At 43.8% G+C, this 16421-nt stretch overlaps 1 protein-coding gene across 1 annotated transcript in view; it reads left to right on the top strand.

Moving 5' to 3' along the window:
- The window catches only part of IFT43 (intraflagellar transport 43), a 75966-nt gene that overhangs the window by 1741 nt on the left and 57804 nt on the right, over positions 1-16421 (top strand). Inside the window, exon 2 of the mRNA XM_054567236.1 lies at positions 1499-1588. Coding sequence (XP_054423211.1) covers positions 1499-1588 — 90 coding nt within the window. The remainder of the gene's footprint in view (positions 1-1498; positions 1589-16421) is intronic.

Below are 16421 nucleotides of genomic sequence, written 5' to 3'. Positions count from 1 at the left end.
CCGAGAATCAAATAAAGCTATATCAAATGAGGTCTAAAAGTATTTATATTAATGCTTTCTTTTTTAAAGCTAACAAATAAATATAGAAGTATTTTAACACCCCTTGGTCTGCCTAGGTAAAGTTTTCTTTATGTGCTGGGGAGCATTTGGGATTCAGAGCCTGCACATGGTCCATTTGAAGACTCAGAATTTGAAGTGTTCTGATTTCCAAACCCGGTCTCAAAATTCTTGTAAAAGATTTCTTTTCTTGTCATAAATGGAAATCCAAACAGCTTGCACATTAAAATAAGTGCTATCTGTATTTCTCTGATGGCAGTTACCATGGAAATTAGGAATTCTTTCCAAAACTCCTTTTTGTTTCTTTTTAATCTTCATCTGAGGACTAGCTTATTGATTGTAGAGAGAGGAGAAGGGACAGAGAAAGAGAAAGATCAATTGGTTGCTTCTTGCAACCTAGGTATGTGCCCTGACTGGGAATCGAACCCACAACCTTTTGGTGTATGGGACAGTGGTCCAACCAATGGAGTCACACTGGCCAGGGCATCACCAACACTCCTTTTTGGTAACTCCATGTCAAGCTGCAGCTTTGAAAATAGGCCTTCTGAAAACCCTGCGTAGGGACCTAGGAGCCTTTACCACACTCTTCCTTAAACTGTGGCATGAGGTCACTGCCCATTTTAGAGGAATTTCTATCTTCATTGCTTTGGGTACAAATGATTATGGCAGTTAAACAAAAACCCTAGGATCACTAACCCATGAATTTCCTATTCTTCTTCCAAATAATGGGTTAGCCAGAAATTTCCTTTAGGTTTTTCCCCCTACGATGGCTCTAGTAGTTTGCAGTTGTCTTTACCTTCATTTGAAACAATTTTGTTAGATTGTGTTGTGACAGCTGTCATATCAGCATACAATTAAAAAAAACCCAAAATCGGTACATTTTTGTGTAGCCATTTTAATGTTGAAGATGGAAGAAGATATGCAACATTTTTGGCAAATTATGCTTTATTATTTCAAGGTAGAAATGCAAGAAAAGATTTGTGCAGTGAATGGAAAAGGTGCTGTGATCGAACGTGTCAAAATTGGGGGTTTGTGAAGTTTCTTGGTACTATTGACATTTTGGCCAAATAATTCTTTGCTGTGGGGCTGTCTTAGCATTGAAAGATGTTTAGCAGCAGCCCTGGCCTCTACCCACCAGAAGCCAATAGTGGGAGAGAGCTGACACACTCAATATATCCAGATCAATAAAGTTATTGGTGAAAATGAAAAATACATCTTTTATTTTACAGAAGAACTAAAAGGACTTTTTGGCCAACCCAATAGAACTGACCTTGGTTGCTTTTAGGGTTTGGAGCATTTTCTAAGAATATTCAAATTACTCAAATCCCACCTTCCACCGTGTATTCATAAATCCAGTTGCTTGCCTACCATCCCACAATTCTTTCCCTCGTAGTGGCTAAAAGATGTTTGGGTCAGCAGTGCCCCTTATTTCTCCTTACAGGGGGCCAAGATGGGTCGCCGAGCTCAACAGGAGTCAGCTCAAGCCGAGAACCACCTTAATGGCAAGAATTCTTCAACTCTGACTGGAGAGGTAGGTGTTGAAAAATCTGAAGAAATGCTAAAAGTGAACGATTACTTAATAAGCAAAGATTTGATATTCCATATTTCTTCTCTTTAATGTCAGCTCTTCTATCTTGACTTGGGAATTCTCTTCCTTGGCATTTGGCCTGTTAGAGATGAAGAAGAAACGTTTATCTTTGATGCTAGAGTAGTTTCTGTGCATGGCTTTATATGCTCAGTGAAGAACTTTCTTACATTAGCTGAAACAAGGGACTGGGAAGTTTCAAAATCTAGTCAAAATCCAAGTTTTTATTTCCTCTGAATAAAGCCAGTGAGGCATGCTGGTGACAGAAAGTTAGATTACACAACTGGACGTTGGCTTTCGGTGGTGTCCTGCACTTTCTACAGTTTTCAGGCAGGAAGGGGATCAGGACGGGCCTTACTTTCCTGGAAACTTTTCCTCTGAGCGGCCTGGAATTATGGGAATCGATCCAGCGTCTTTGAGGCGGGTGGGTAATCCTGATGAGCAATACTTTTAATGCCAGGGTACTATTTTCGGCCGTTCACTCAGAGCCGCTTTTCACCCTCCTCTGTCCGTTTGGAAAAACTGCCCTTTTCAAGAGTTAGTTTTAGGCTACCCTCCCCTCCTCCACCTCCGTCAGCTTTTCTCTGGGCTGACGTGGGGCTTCTTCCTCTCAACTCCCATAGTACCTATTATAGAACATCTCACATTCTCTGCTAATTTTCATTTTCTGTGTCTGTTGGCAGCACTAGACGGTGAGTTCTCAGACTGCAGGAATCGTGGCTTCTTAGCTGTCTAGCTTGTGGGCCCGTAGTAGGTTTGGAGCAGATGAGAGGATGTCACTGAGAAGCCTTATGCGTCAGGAAGGTGCATGGGCACCGCATGCAGGGGACAAGACACCGACACACTTTGCTTACATATCACACATAGAGGAATATTCGTCATTTTTATAGGAAGTTAAGTTTTTCTTCAAGTGCTCCACATGGCCCTTTCAATGTATTTTCATTTTCTCACTTTCTGTAGCAATGCAGGTAGAGAGAATCATTTCTGGACCTAAGACGCCAGCCATGCCAGTATGGAACGCTGGCAGCGGGCCCCTGGCCCCGGCCCCATTGCGTGCAAACACTAGGGAGGGAGCAGGCGGGGGCATTGCGGGATCGGGAGGCCGGGTGTCCCTTCTAAAGGGGCAGCCACTCCGTAGACAGAGCTGACTGGTGCTGTGGGGGGCACAGGCCCAGTATTGCCAGAGCCTCTGACTGTGAGAGATGTTGGCAGTCTAAAGTGTTTTGTGAAAGCAACACATCTTTAGAGATTAGTAACTAATTATAAGAATTAATATTGATGTATAGCTTAGATGAGGCCTGGGCGTTGTCAGTGTGTGACGCTGGCTGTGGCACCTCCATTACAGCGCTTATTACACTGTGCTGTAACAGCTTATGTGTCTGGCTCCCGCAACAGGTGTGAGCTTCTGGAAGGCGGGGGTTGGGTCTTACCTTTGTGCGCTTCTGTTTATCGCAGTGCCCGGCACCGACCGGCGTGCGTTTGGCACTGCAGAGGATGGGGGGTGACGTGCACAGTGTGCGGCGGGGGCCCTTACCGGCTGAGCAGGCCTGTCCCAGCGCCAAGGGTGGGCCCGCAGGGGAAAACTGGGGGCACAGTCGGGGGTGGGGTGTAACGTAGGAGGGCAGTGGAAGAAGACGCACCTGCCCCCGCCCGGGACCTCAGGAAGCGTGAACTGCAGTCGTGTCCATCTTGAGAAAATGGACAAACGGATAACTGGGTTAATGGAAATCTCTCCTTGGCTTCTGGCCACTTTTGACTCTGCTTCTAGGAAGAGCCATCCCAATACAAGATCCCCTATTTATTCATCAAATATTTATTGAAGCTTCCTGTGTGCAGGTGCCATTTTAGGGGCTGGCGTATCTCAGTGAACAAAAGAGGCAAGATTCCCTGCCATAATGGAACTTACATTCTTGTTGTTACTGGCAGTTAGAGAGACTGACGACAGGTATACTTAAGTGTGAAGGAAGTTCTAACCAATGGTGGGCAGGTGAGTGAACCTGTGAGGGGCCAGGATGTCCTGGAATGACGGGTGGCCTTGGAGCCCTGTGTGACCCACACACCCAGTCAGCCCCTGGGCTGGGGCCAGTCAGTGCTGTTCACCTCCCCGCACCCGTCCCCCGGGCTCCCAGGCGGGAGCCAGCTCTGTGAGCACAGAGAGATCCAGAGTCGCAGCCCATGAAGAACCTGTTAGGGTTTCAGCCTTTCTAGAAGACCTACTTATTTCCTTAGAGACATTTTCATCTTTTAAACTCTGGGCGTTAGCATTTTCTGGGGAGAACATGATGAAAGTCATTCTCTTCTTCACCCAGTTGGTGCTTCTGACAGCGAAATGCCAGTCAGGATCCCAGGATTCCTTCCCTGGGTTAATTGAGGTTTAAAGCAGTGTGGGCAGCCGCCCCCAGGCCAGATGCTCACTGTGCTGTGTGGGACATTTTGGCTGTTTCTTTCTAAAATTAGATCCTAAGATTTGTGTGTGTGCCCATTTACATTCCGAGCGTATTACTTGATAGATTTATTTTTGTCCTCTCGCTGACTATATTCTAGGATGAAGCTATTCATGAAAACGTAAATATGGTACCCGGGGGCTGTCAGACATGATGGAGTTACTTTAGCGTTAAGTAGGGATTAGTTCAGGCAAATTATTTGAAATCGGGGTGGGGGAGTTGGGAGCTGAGGGGAAGGAAGCAGAGAAGGGGTCTGCTGCAACAGACAGAACGCGGGACTTGGCATCGGAAGCCCAGGGCTGTGATGGCTCTGTAAATTAATTGCCTGGATCTCGAACTAGTCCACTAATCTCTCTAATCCTTCATTTTATTATCTGTCAAATGGTGGTAACAATGCCACCAGATTTGTGTGGGGATTAAGTGAAATATGCATTTAAGAGCACTTTAGTAAACTGAAAAGCGTGGCTCAAACGTTCGTTCATTCAACAAACGAGTGGGTAAACGAGTACTTGGACAGTGCTCTGCTGTTTTTGGTAAAGAGCAGCAAAGGAGGAGGATATAATCTTGGGCTTCTTTTAGAACTGATTTGGAAGGCTCTTCAGGGCCGTTCCTCATTTGTCCATAGGTTGACCAGTAGGGACCCAAAGCACTTTTTGTGCTTCCTGGGTGCCGTGGGCAGCCCGAGTCTTGGGGTTGTACAGGTGGGTCTTACTGGCCAGGGCGCAAATCCCGGCTCTGCCGCACCTTAGTTCTGTGACGCTGACCGAGCGTGCTACTTAACCTCTTTAAGCCTCAGTTTTCTCATTGGTAAAACAGGGATATTAATACTCCATACAGGTGGCTAGAAAGGAAAGATGAGGTAATAGATGTAAAGCCCTTAATGCAGTCTGACATATAAATGCTCAATGTGCTGCTAACCATCATTTCTCCAGAGCTTGGGGGTTCTTTTTAGTTTGCCTTAACTCTTTCTACTGAGGTTGAAAACGATTGGTCTTCAGGCTGAATTTAGCATACCGTCATGTGTTGTTTGACCTGGACAGAGCTTATTTTTTTTACTCAATCGTTATCATGTATAAGTTAGGAAACCTCGTGTGAAAATCCAGATTTTGGGCTGCTCTTTAAAATCAGAAGTGTTGACACAGTGGACGTGCCGGACTGGCGCTCCCACACAGCTGGCCGGGGCGATAGCAGGGCTCGCTGACACGCGGCCTGCCCCCTCCCTTTCGCCACTGCCTGTTTTAATACGCCTGGTCAGATTTACTCACATTTGATCTGCCTGGCTCCTATTTCCATTGGAGTTTCAAACTCCTGCTCTTCTAGGATGGGTTGATTTTCAGCCATCCCTGTGTGTCTGTTAGTGTTGAATTTGGTTGCCGATGGCCACCTGTCACAACTCAGGCTGGGGTCACCAGGTACATATTTCAGTTAGCAATTCAGGTTGGCATTACAGTTATTGAGAGTTTTACCAGAAGATGGTTTTATGATGAGTGTCACTTGTCTGCAGTGTATAACTTTCTCTGTGGAAACCAACTCTGAGAATGAACTGGATTTCCCTGCTTGACTTTCGCCTCCTATCGATTCAAATGATGCCGCTCTTATATACAGCCCCTTCAAGAAAAGACTCGACATTTTCTACCATAGAGTTACACTGTCATACACCAATGATGGAGAAAAATAATCTTGGGCGTATCCTCTCCAAGGCTGGCCTCTTTTGGGTGAGCATTTCTCACGAGGGTCTAGACTTTTTTGTGATTTAGCTTTTATTTTTCAGATTGTCCTTTTATTAATGAATACGATTTTCGCTGACATTGCAGCAGTTGCTGCCTCTCTGTTAGCTACCCGCAATACCCTATTTAAGCCTTATGGCAGCTCATGAAGTAGGCACTATTGTTATCTGATTTTAGCTAAAGACACGGAGACTTTGAGATGCTGGGTGACTTGCCCAGAGTCATTGAGTTAATCTCCGACTCTAGTTTCTCCGACCCTGGCCGGGCACTTGACCACCGCCTAACCTCTCCCACCTCCTAGCTAGGTTGATACACAGACCTCCCGGTAGAGAACGGCTTTTGGAGAGAGTGATTTTTGGGTTGTTCTCTCTCGGAATCCTCTTGGAGAGGGAGTAATTCCTCACTTGATCTCCCTTATTCATCCACTTGTCTGGAGAAGTGTTGGAGTCACAGCTGTTTCCCTTCTCTCCCCCGCATCCCTTCGGTGTTCCTCCAAGGCCTCAGAACTGAAAGTTAGCCAGATTCCCTCGAAGGAATCTCAAAAATGCTGCTGGGCTCATGTTCCCAAATTAGGCCAATTTCCTCATCCCCCAGCAGCTTTGCTCAGCTGGAGCTCCCTTGGAGCTTGGCATCACGTCTCTTGCCCTCCGCCCATTCCCTCGCTGGTCTGCCAGCCGGGCAGTTATTTTCAGCCCAATCGGGTTATCTGCTGACCCTGTTTGGTGACATTTTTCTTCTTTCTCACAAAAATAACTTTCCTGATTGGTCACATTTTTCAGCCTTTTTCGTAGTCCCTCTCCAATGGGCTGGATTGAATGATGCTCCTGATAACGTTGTCAAAGAGGGATGCAGGGAATTCGATATGGAGCTGTTCATGAGGAATGTGTTTTCCACACTTCATATTTATGTCATGCTTTGCATGCTTCGGTTTTGAACTCTCCCTTGGGGTGGACATAGGCGCATCACCGACCCATCCCTGGGGTCCGCCACTGTGTGGGAGGGAATGTCATCTCAGGGCAGAGCCTGCAATTGGAAACAGCATCTCAAGATTCTTCTCCGGCACTGACTCCGGCTCTTTCATTGTCCCAGCACAACTTGCTTCCCACAGCTCATACCTCATTTTACCGTCTGTAAGGTAGAGGATCTCTCTGGCTGCCTTTCTGCAAGTCCCAGGGTGAAAGGTGGTGCTGGAAGAGTTTGCTCCCTCACTTTTGGGGAGGGTTAAGTGAGAGATACGTGTAGTGAGTTTAGCGCGGTGGGCTGTCAAGTTAGCTATCATTATCAACGCACCCTGAGAAGTAGAATAGGCGATCATTTTGTCTTTAATCCCAGCTCTGTCAGTTAGGTGTATACCCTGGGCAAGGTACGTAACCCCTCTAAGCCTGCTTCCGCCTCTGTTGACTGGAGATGATAGGACTGGCTATCTCATAGGGTTGTCGGAGGGTTAAATAAGAGGATGTATAAAGCTCTTAGGACAGTGCCTGCCACACGCTATTATTGTTATTATCTGTGTCACATGAGAATTAGAAAGTATTTTATCAGTTGATCTTCAAATGCAGTTCTGTTCAAGATACAGAGATATTCTTTTTTTTTTAAAAATTTAAATTTTAAAAAAAATATTGATTAGAGAGAGAGGGAAACATCAGTTTGCTGTTCCACTTATTTATATATTCATTGGTTGATGCTGTATGTGCCTTGACCAGGGATGGAACCCACAACCTTGGTGTATGTGCCAGTGCTCCAACCCTCTAGCTACCTGGCCGGGACCAGAGATATTCTTACTCTGTAGAACTAACTGTGCCTTAGGGCAAAGAAACATTGGGATGCAGAGTCCTTTAGGTGAGAATTGTTGGTGCTGCTTGAGACCCATTTTATTTGTGTCCTTTAATATCATCTCTGTCTGTGCCATGGACCACTTATTTGCCAATACCTTTCCATATTTTTTAAAACCCAACCCTCTGTTGAGAGGTTGGAAGTCTTCCCAGAGAATAATCCTTAATTGTTGACTTATATCATTTTGTTGTTCTGGGAGCACATGGATAGAAAATAAGGAGGGCGAGTGACCTTGGTAACCTCCATGACCTTGGAGTGGAAGGTAACACCCATCCATCTATTCATTCATTCATTCATTCACTCATGAAACTTGGTGATAGCTTTCTATGTGCCAGGCATTGTGCTTGGAGCTGGCAATACTTTGGTAGGCCAGACATGGTCCCTGACCTCTTATTACCTTGATCTGGGGGCTGCAGAGGAGTTAAGAGCCAGGTGGGGGTGAATGCAGAAAGAGATGGGATTACCTCTGTTGAACCGCTTTTACTCTTGGGGACATCTGGAAAAAAAATCACATTTAAGTTGAGACTTGAAGGATGAGTAGACGTTAGCTAAGAGATGAGGAGGGGAGAATATTCCAAGTAGAGAGATGAGCATGTGCCAATCTAGAAGTGAGGGAGAGAGCACGGCATGTAGAAGTTGTTAGCGAAGCGCCTGACCATTACAGGTGATGGAAGAGTAGTCTCAGTGACTGTTGCGAGCAATGAGATGGTTTTCAAATATTCACAAACCAGCCTCTTTGCCTTTTTTGGCCAAACATTTCTTATATGACACTGAAATAATTGGTAATGTTATGAGGGTTGGACTGTGACCTTCGGTATTTTTCTGTCTTTGTTTTTCGTTGATGCATCGTCAGTGCACCCACTGCCCTTCTCTCTATGTGTTTGTGTTTGCTGGTCAAGAATGTACTTGAGATGTGCTTAAGTGCAGTACTGTGGCTTGACGTTCTTCTGGCTCATCCTTTGTAACCAGCATTCATACTTAATTTATGTCCTAAAAATTCTCAGTTTCCTTTGGGGATAGTCTCTCTCTCTAATTCATATATGTGTAATTATAGAAACCCGAGGAGATAGTATTTAGAAAATGCCTTTTGATTCCACAAAATAAGAGACTTAAGTCACCCAGATTCTACTAATTACAAGTAAATGTTGGATGCTTAATAAAAATATGTGTAAACTAATCAACGATACCAGCGGTTAGTGCTTGACTCAAGAAAGTTGAGAACCCCCACTTTAGATTTCTTGGCATCCTGAATTTGCATTAAAAGAACACACATAATCAACAACCATAGGTCCTATCTGCTTACCACCCATTCCAAATGGAATGGGTCAGATTCCGTTGTAATATTGGAATTTGGCTTGACTCCCTTTGGAGTAAGTAGACTACTGGCTTATGTTCAGAAACCTTATTTTTTGGTATGTGAAGATTTTCATGGTAATAATACTTTTGTTGTAATTGACATATTCAGACAAGGTTCCCAGAGCAAAGACTTCTCAGAATCTATGGCTGTAAATAGCATTCTGTTAGGGAAAAAAATGGGAAGTTAGAGAAATAGTTTAAGTCACTGTTCACTCACCTGGACTGCCACAGTTGCTTCCTAACTGGTCTGTCCTTTTATATGCCTGCCCTCCTGTGGTTTAGCTAGAGTGGTCTTATAAAAATGTGCATCATTCATTTTGCACTCAAAACCCTTTAATGGATACCCATGGCCCTTAGGGTAAAAAAAAACCCCCAAATTCTTACTTTAACCCTATGTGATTTGGGCCTTGCCTGCATCTCCAACCTCATTTTACACCTGCGACCTCTGTTGCAGTCACAGGGAGTTTAGCCTTTACTTTGCTATGCAATTTCCTATTTATTCTAGTTTCCTAACATACTGCCAATAGAATAGAATAGAACGGAACGGAACGAAACAGAACAGAACAGAACAGAATATTCCCCTAGAGTAGTCACCACTCTCTTTGCTGAGCTGACTCCTACTTTTTTCTTTGGGTTCAGTGTGAATATCACTCTTTCTAGTCAATGAGAATGTTATGTTCTCATTGAAATCGGCTCCCCTTGCCCTCACTGGTGTGGCTCAGTGGGGTGGGTGTCATCCTGCAAACCGAAAGGTAGCCAGTTCGATTCCTGGGTTGCAGGCTGGGTCCCCAGTTTGGGGCGTGTGAGAGGCAATCAATCAAATTGGTTTCTCTCCTTCTCTCCCTCTCCTTCCCTTTTCTCTAAAAATAAATAAATAAATTTTTAAATAAAAAAATTAGCTCCCCTTATTATCCTTTCGTAGCTTTTTACATAGATTAACTATGTAATCCGTCTGTCTCCAAAAGTGCTTGCTCTCTCCCCTGGCACTTTGTAGGTCCTCAGTAAGTACTCATTGCATGAAAGAGGAACAGGTGTGGGGGGGCTGATGTGTTCAATTTAGGGGTAGGTGAGTTTGCGGCGCCTGTGAGACCACTGGCTGGAGATGTGCAGGAGGCTTTGACATGTGGGACTCATGCTGCAGATGGGACTGTGAGCTGGAGCTAGAGATTGGGGAGCTGTTAGTGCTGAGGTGGTAAATGGAAGCCCAGCCCTCTAAGGAGAGTTTGTAGAGCAAGGAGAGAAGAGGCTTTAAGAGAACACGAGGAACACTCATGTTTAAGGAACACATAGCCAAAGAGTGGCCCGCAGAAGGAGATTGAGGAGTGGCCAGAGGAAGCCAGGCACCTGTGGTGTCCAGAGAGAGATCAGAGAGTGTTTCAAGGACTTGGAGGGTCAAGAGTGTTTGATGCTGCTCAGAGGGCCCAGGAAGGTAAGACCCCCTCCTTGGAGCAGGGCCGATTGGATTTAGCACCAGGGGGTCCGTGTGCTTTCAGCGCAGCAGTCTGCAGGGGGCCTGTGTGCGCCTGGCTCACCACATGCCAGGCGGGTTCTCAGTGAACGCTGCGAAAGAATTCGGTGACTGCGTTGTGACGTGCGTGTACTCGTCACCAAATGTAAAAGGCCTCTCTGTCTCCCTCCCAAATATCTGTCTCTTTGCCTTTTCCTCTGATATTGAGCCTTCTTCTGTATCTCCCTTTTCCTTCCTTCTTTTTCTTTTTTTCTGTATCTCTTCCTGTTTTTTACTCTTCACCAATGAAAACAGAACTCGATCCCCCATACTCCCTTTTGCCCATCTATTCATATATATTTTTGTTGACATAAGTATAATTTTATTCATTCATTCACTTATTTATTCCTAAATTTAATACACATTTTCTAACATAAAAATGAATAATATCATTCTAGACCAAAAAAAAGTGTATACTTAAATAGTACCAGGGAGTGCGCACACAACCCTGCCTGGGAGGAAAGGAAGGCTTCCTGGAGGAGGGGGCCCCGGAGGCAAGTTGAAATGAATGAGTAGGAATTTGCTAATGAGAGGGAAAATCAGTGGGAAAAGCCAGTCCAAGGCATTTTTAGGGCATGCTAAACAATTTAGTGTCCTGGGAACAGAGGCTGTGGGTTCCAGGTGCAGGAATTTGAGGTTATTTTGTATGTGGTAGAGAGCCCACAAAGATTTTAAAGGGGGGACTACATTGTTGGCTTTGTTGTCTAGGAAGGGAAGCCTGGCAGTTCTGCGGAGGATGGTGTAGAGTGGGCGCAAGTGTTGCCGGGGGGACCAGGAGGAGGCCAGTGGTAGCGGAACTTCTGAGGGATGATGGGGAGTGAACTCCAGGCATTCCCAGACCGGTTTGACAGTTTGGGGTATTTACATACCACTCACATTATTATTAACATTTTTGTTTAAATCAACTCCCATTTTATATTTAAATACACCTATTTTTAAAAAGAAACTTTATCAATGAAATTACAATTTGTGGTAGTAATAGTTTTTCTAATACACACTAAAATACATGTTTTCCAAAAGACACATCCGTGTACCACCGCCAGACATGTGGCTTGCACGCCCGGCACATGTACCTTCCTTTGGGAAACAGTAAACTAGAGCCTGGCAGAGGGGTGAAGAGGAGAGGTCAGTGTCCAGGGCCATTTTTAAGGGGAGGTGGGTGAGCTGCGGTAATAGATTGGCTGTTGGAAGTGAGAGGGAAGGAGAGTCTGGAGTTGACCGCATGCATAGCTAAAAAGACTGAATAGGTAATAATGATTTTGAGACTGAGAATTTAAGAGCTAGAAGTTGGGGAGCAAGAAGAAATCATTATTTCAATTTGGGCATGTTGAATTTGAGTTGCTCCTAGAGTTTTCAGTGAGGTCTGTCACGTAAACAGCAGAGCTTAAGAGAGAAATTTGGAAACTTGTGATAACAGATGCGGTAGCCTTCAATTCTGGGGTCTCTCAGAGGAACATATAGGAAGGACTTCAGATTCCTTTGGGTGGCACGTGGACCCTTGATGATCTTCACGTGCAGATGTGTGAGGATTTTAAGCAGAGAGGAGATATCAGATTTGCATTTTAGAAAGAGCACTTCGGCAATTATGGGTTAGGGATGAATCTAGGTTTTGTGAGTCCCGAAACTTAAATAACTTAGAGGCCTTCTTCAAGAAAAATAACTCAAAATTATGAATATATAAATGAGATATGAAAGTAAATATTTATAATGAGAAGAGAAATCACAGCTAAGTTAGTAGAGACTTGAATATTTAGATTCCTTTCTTTGGAGGTCGTTTTAGGCACTTGTACCAGAAATGCTTGCGTGGAAATGGCTCCTGATTGAGACCTAGTCTCCCCTCCCTATCTAGAACTCTCTGTGACTCCCAGGGACCCTGCAGTATGGAGTGTAGATTGGCGGAAGGTGAGACTGGAAGCAGGGAGCTCAGGTAGGCCCCAGCTGAGAGAAGGCAGAACGTGAGCTTGTTAAGCCTTAATTTGCATTTTTGTGCAGTTTCTCCAACATCCCTCAGTAGGCTGGTTATTGACACAGTAGGGGCATATGGTTGGCTTGATCCAGGTTTGGGAATTTCTCTGGAAATGTGGTAAAATGACAAGGAAATAGGGCATGATGTGATGGACCTTGGAAGTGAGCTGGGTCTGTAGGGAAGGAAGTGGAACTTCTTAAATAGGGGGGGAAGGAGGGGACTAAATATTTCAGAGACAGAGCCATTCAGGTTGTAACAAATTTGAAAAAGTAGTGAGGTCATTGGCGTTTAAAGGGTTGGGGAACTCAGAGGCAAAGCATTAGATGAATTGTTTATGTGAACATTGATTTAGGATGATGGGGCTAGTTATGGGGCAGGAAAACCCCAGATTTTGATCAGACTGGACTCAGGCGATTGTTAATGACAGGGGTGAGGAAGGAAAGAGGTGATGTGGCTGAACGGTGTGAGTTTCAAAGGAAGTGTTCTGTAATAGTTTAGAAGAGTAATGGTCTGGTGGAACTTGGAGAGGTGAGACAGGAACATTATCTTGGGACCCTGGCTTGTGTGTGGGATTTTAAAGAATGAGAAGCCTCTGTTTGCAGGAAGTGAAGTTCACAGGGGAAAGCCATGTTTAGAAGAGTCAAAGAGATGGAAAGAGTGTGCTGTGAATAGCAAGTATCTGACCTGCTTAGGAACCATAAGACTGTGGTCAGAAAACCTCGCTGAAATCATTAGCTAGGCTAGATTTCTTCTCATTATGTAGCATGTCAATAATTACTGAGAAGGAGCAGAATGATAGTAAAATATTCTTTTAATAATGATACTTTACAGGAAAAGGGTACTCACTGATAATGTTGAATGTCATCAGTGAGAGACTGAAACATTTCTGGTCACATGCCTTTACCCAGCGTAATAGAGAATTATGTCGCTGTGTTTAGCTGATTGCTTTTATATTCCATTTTAATCCCTCCATTGGCTTTTTGGTATAGCTTTTGATACTGTTTATTTTAGTGGTTACTGTAGGAATTGGAATATGCACTTCTATCACTGGCTACGTAGCGTTAATATTAAAACACTTCACATGAAATGTGAGATCTTGCAGCCGTGTGAGCCCCATTTGTCCCCCCTCCTTCGTGCCAGGGATGTCATATACTTTCAAACTACGTGGTATAAGCCCCACAATGCCATTGTTTCTCTTTCGCCTGAATCACTTTTCTTAGCGTTTCTTGTAGTACGGTTTTGCCAAGAACAACCTCTCTTTTTCTTAATCTGAAACTTTTTATTTCACCTCATTTTTGAAGGATATCTTCTATTGATAAAGAATTCTGGGTTGAAAATTGTTTGATTTCAACACTTTCAAGATTGTCTTTCCTTTGTCCTCTGGCCTTTGTTTTCAATGATTCATTGTTTTTAATGCTTGTTCTCCTGCATATAAATCTTTTAATGTTTTTAATAATTGTTCTCCTGTATATAAATCTTTTCTCCTCTCTCTTGCTGCTTTAAAGATTTCCTTTTTATCTTTTTTGGTTTTTAACAGTTTGACTATGATGTGCCTGCCTGTGATTATCTTTGTATTGGTTCTGCTGGGGGTTTGCTGAAGGTCCTAGGTTAGTAAGTCAATGTTTTTCCCTGCACTGGGGAAATTTTAGGCATTATCTCTTCAGACACCTTTTCTGCTCAGTTTTCTCCCTCCTTGTTCATAGGACTCAAGTTGTGTATATGTTAAACTGCTTGAATTTGTCCAGTAGGCTGGTCCTGTGTTTTTTGTGCCTGAAGCCTTGTTCATTTTTTCCTATTTATTATTTTTTTGTTCTTCACAGCTGTCTTTAAGTTCACTGATTATTCCTTCTGGTGTCTTCAAACTGAACTTTTTGTTTCAGATATTGAATTTAAAATTTAAAATTTTCATTTCTTTTTATCTCATTTTTTTCTTCTTTACATATCTTCTGTTTCTGTTAGATGTCCCATTTAATTCATTATGACTGTATTTTCTTTTAAGTCCTTGAACATATTTATAGTAGTTACTTTAAAACCCTTATCTGTTAATTCCAGCGTCTGGGTCATCTTGGGGTCAGTTTTTTGTTTGTTTGTTTTTTTGCTTTTGACTATGGGTCACCTTTTCATGTTTCTTCATAGGTCTAGTAATTTTAAGTAATTTTTTTATTTCTGTACAGAGGACATTGTGGATAATACATTGTATAAAGCCTACATTATATTACTGCCTTTGAAAAGTGTTGATTTTTCAAAAAATTAAATCTTAATTGCGTTTTTTTCCATTACCATTTAGTTCCTTATACCCCCTCCCTGCAGTGATCACCACACTGTTGTCCATGTCCAGGAGTCCTTTTCCTTTTTCGCTCAATCCCTCCACCCCCTACCGCCCCACCCCTTAGCTGTCACCTGCTCTCGATCTATGAGTCCGTCTCTGTTTTCCTTGTTAGTTCTGTTTGTTCATTAGATTCTACATATGAGTGAAATCATATCGTATTTGTCTTTCTCTAACTGGCTTATTTCACTTAGCATAATGTTCTCCAGGTCCATCCATACTGTTGCAAAGAGTAAAGTTTTCTTCTTTTTTATGGCCAAGTAGAATTCCATTGCGTAAATGTCCCATAGTCATTTTATTCACTCCCCCATCTATTGATGGACACTTGGGCTGCTTCCATATCTCAATGCAGCAATGAACATAGGGGTGCTTATGTTCTTTCGAATTAGTTTTTTGGACTCCTTCGGATATATTCCCAGAAGTGGGATTGCTGGGTCAAAAGCTAAGTGCATTTTTAATTTTTTGAGGTATGCAGATTAATTATTTGTAGATTACATTGAATTTATGAACAACTGGGTTTAGCTTTTGCTAGGTCGGGTCTACTTTGGTGTGCGTTTAGTCCCAGAGCAGATCCTACAGCCCCAGAACAGGGCCCTTACCCCTGAGGCGGGGCGCTTCCCGGATTTCAGCGGAGAAGCCAAGGTGTGCGCCACGCCTCTCCAGGTTGGTGAACTCATGCTCCAGTCACTACTTCCCTTGCAGTGAGCTGCAGCTGAAATCTCATCTCTACTTACTAGTTTTTTCTTTTTTTCCCCTTTAGTAGTTGCTTTTCAGTGGGTTTCTTGGAGTCTCCTCCATGTGTGTGCAGTTCAGGTATTAACTAAGGGATTTTGGGGGAGTCTACATGCAAAGTAGGAGCTCCCTCCTTTCTAGGATTTCTCCTCTATTTTTAGTTCTCTGACAACCCCCGAATTAATCCTCAAGCCAATAACACTGTAGCTTTCTGCTTGAATTCTCGCTGCTCAATTTCCGCCCAGACTAGAGATTGCGCTCAAGAGGGAAATCCATTTACACATGGATTTTTACCCAGTGCAATTCTTTTCTTTCAAGGATCAGATTCCTTCCTATTCCTGCTTGCTTTTGTTTGCCCTCCAGTACCTTCAAATAGTTATTTTATCTATTTTGTCCAAAGCTGATAATTGTTATTTGTGTGGAGGTTGAATGCAAACTGCTCCTCCATTGCTGGATCCAGAAATTGCCCCTTGCTTTTGGATTGTTTCAAAATACACTGTGGGTTGTTTTGTTTTGTTTTGTTTTGTTTTCTTTTGTTTTTTCCCCAAGCGGCACTGTAGAAACAGATCGTGTCGATCTTCTCTTGGGATAGCAGACAGAGGCCCTCGGCGACGTTACCGGTGGAGAGGGAAGGCGTGCTGGCACCCGCGGCGCACTGGGCAGTAATGCTCAGAAGCGTGGGGGTGCGAGAGGCCCAGGGACTGGGATGCAGTCGCCAGACTAAGTGCTCATCCCTGAGACGCTGTGCTGAGCACTCTGCAAAGTTAACCTAGAAGGGCCTCCAGAGTTGGAGAGGTTGGCCGTGTCCTTTGCAAGGGCAGGAAGTCTCCCTGTAGAGCCTCAGCTGGTCCAAAATTTACAGATTAGGTGGCTGTACCCATGTCATGC

Source organism: Pteronotus mesoamericanus, unplaced genomic scaffold, assembly GCF_021234165.1.
Source record: "Pteronotus mesoamericanus isolate MK-2021 breed Mesoamerican mustached bat unplaced genomic scaffold, CSHL_Meso_final contig_182, whole genome shotgun sequence".
NCBI classification, from domain to species: Eukaryota; Metazoa; Chordata; class Mammalia; order Chiroptera; family Mormoopidae; genus Pteronotus; species Pteronotus mesoamericanus.
The sequence above is the reverse complement of the archived record's forward strand: the minus strand, read 5'-3'. Positions and strand labels throughout refer to the sequence as shown.